Genomic DNA, 2,210 nt, shown 5'->3' with positions numbered 1-2,210 from the left:
AAATCTCCATAGATGTTTTGGGTAAAATGAATTTCCTCTTTCTAAACCTCTTTGTACCAGGATTTTGAGATACTTTAAAGCTAGAAAGTAATGATAGAAAAAATTACAATATTTTTCTTATAGATAAATGTAAAATTTATTAACTATAACATACTCAATATGCACCAAATGTGTCCAAGAAATTCTAAACTGGTTATCTTCAGAATGAAGGTCATGGATGCAAAGGTCAAAATTAGAGAGAATCTTATCCCTTCCAAGTGTGAGAAAGCCCAACCTTTTTGGGTGCTAATATCCTTAGAAAACCTTGACGAATCTGCTTTGTCTTGATGCTATAAATAATTGGATTAAGTACTGGTGGAATTAGCAGGTAAATATTAGCCATGGTTATATGGACAATGGGGGAGGAGTGTTTTGCGAAACGATGCACCAAGGATAGCCCTATCATGGGCACATATAGAATGAGCACAGCACAAATGTGGGAAGCACACGTGTTGAGAGCTTTGAGCTTCCCTCCCTGGGATGCAATGCCTAGCACAGAATGGAAGATGAAAGCATAAGATAACAAAATTCCTAGAGAATCTACACCCCAATAAAATGCAACAACAAACAAGCCATATAAAATGTTGAATGAGATATCAGCACAGGCCAAATGGATGACTTCTTGATGCAAGCAGAAAGAGTGGTAGAGGATATGGGAATGACAGAAGGAAAATGTAGGAATACGAACAAGAACAACAGGGAGGACAATGGAGCATCTGAATATAATGAAGACCCCTATATAGATAATGCGTTGTGGGGTGAGTTTGCTGGAATACCTCAAAGGATGGCAAATGGCAACATACCGGTCAAAGGCCATGGCTAGAAGCACAGCTGACTCCATCAGAGAAAAAGTATGAATAAAATACATTTGGGCCACACAAGCATTCACCTCAATCTCCCTGGCATCAAACCAGAAGATTTTTAATACTGTGGGCAGGGTAGAAAAGGACATGCCCATGTCTGTAAGGGACAGCATGGCCAGGAAGTAGTACATGGGCTTGTGGAGACTCTTGTCTGTGCGGATGATGTAAAGGATTGTGCAGTTGCCCACTACTCCAATCAGGTAGCACATGCAAAAAGGGATGGAAATAAAGTGATTAATATTCTCATAGCCAGGAATCCCAGTGAGGTAAAACAAAACAGACTGTTCAGTACTGGAGTTAGAGCCTGTCATGAGTCTGTCCCATGTAGCCATTTTCCTACGGTAAAAATGTAGGCTCCTAGAAGGAAGAAAAATACACAATATTGAGAAAACAGCAACTTACATTTCTAAGTTAGGTGTTTTCTTAATTCTTATTGCTTTGTAGAGACATTATACAGTTTGGAAAATGATTTTGAAAAATTAGCCACACACACCACCTTCTTTTAATGTATTACTTTTTAACCTTTTAAGTGGATTATGGTTATTATGTAGTTTTTTAATCAGTCATTTATTCTATTGATTCTGGATTTTGAGTCATTCACAGGATTCTCTTTCCTCCTCTAAATTTATAATACATTCTCCTATCTTTTCTACTAATATTTTGATAGGTTGGTTTGTTTCTATTTACTTTTAGATTCATTGTTTACTTGCCATTTATTTTTGTGTATGACATTAGGTAAGGATATTTTCCAAGCCCCTGACCTACCCATGTTAACCATTAATTTTCCTCTGACATGGACACTTGATGGAAACATTCTAGAAGGAATGTCAGAAAAAGCTTAGACAATAAATGCATAGAGTTAGCTATCTCCAATGGAAAAAACCCACAAGACTAATTGAATCCCTTTATAAAATATGAATGGATATTTCATAAAATATGAATGATATGACTTCAAAAACATTGTATATGTAGTGAGTGTGGTTACCAATTAGAGAGGGAAATAAATAAGCCTTCAAACTGGTTTAAATGGGAACCAGAATCCCACAAGGATCTGAACATTTACCTCATTTAGTCAGTCATGGGTATTTGGGGTTTGCTTTCCATTTCATATTCTCCACCAAGGTTCTTGTGTACTTGTGTACTTGTACTGCAGTCAGGCCAGAGTTTTACTTAAGTGAATTGTTAACATTTTTTCCACTGATGCAATTGATTTGTGAGCCACATCAGTCTTGCTGATCCGGGACACTCTCTTTTGGTGTCACTGGAAATCGCAACTGTTTTTCTAATGGTCCTGTATGTGGACATGGC

The 2,210-nt window shown here is 37.2% G+C and overlaps 1 protein-coding gene across 1 annotated transcript; it reads right to left on the bottom strand.

The window, feature by feature from the left end:
* Positions 1-244: 244 nt before the first annotated feature.
* LOC129504891 (olfactory receptor 51G1-like) lies at positions 245-1,213 on the bottom strand. The gene has a single exon (XM_055317768.1). It carries the CDS (start codon positions 1,211-1,213, stop codon positions 245-247), a length of 969 nt encoding a protein of 322 aa, XP_055173743.1.
* Positions 1,214-2,210: the final 997 nt, after the last annotated feature.

The sequence above is a fragment of the Nyctereutes procyonoides genome, unplaced genomic scaffold (genome assembly GCF_905146905.1).
Source record: "Nyctereutes procyonoides isolate TBG_1078 unplaced genomic scaffold, NYPRO_anot_genome, whole genome shotgun sequence".
Lineage (NCBI taxonomy): Eukaryota > Metazoa > Chordata > Mammalia > Carnivora > Canidae > Nyctereutes > Nyctereutes procyonoides.
Note: the sequence above shows the minus strand (reverse complement) of the source record. Positions and strands in the feature narration are given on the sequence as shown.

Bases quoted from the DNA above. Each gene is read 5' to 3' on its own strand.
- LOC129504891 (XM_055317768.1), bottom strand. From the start codon at position 1,213: ATGACAGGCTCTAACTCCAGTACTGAACAGTCTGTTTTGTTTTACCTC.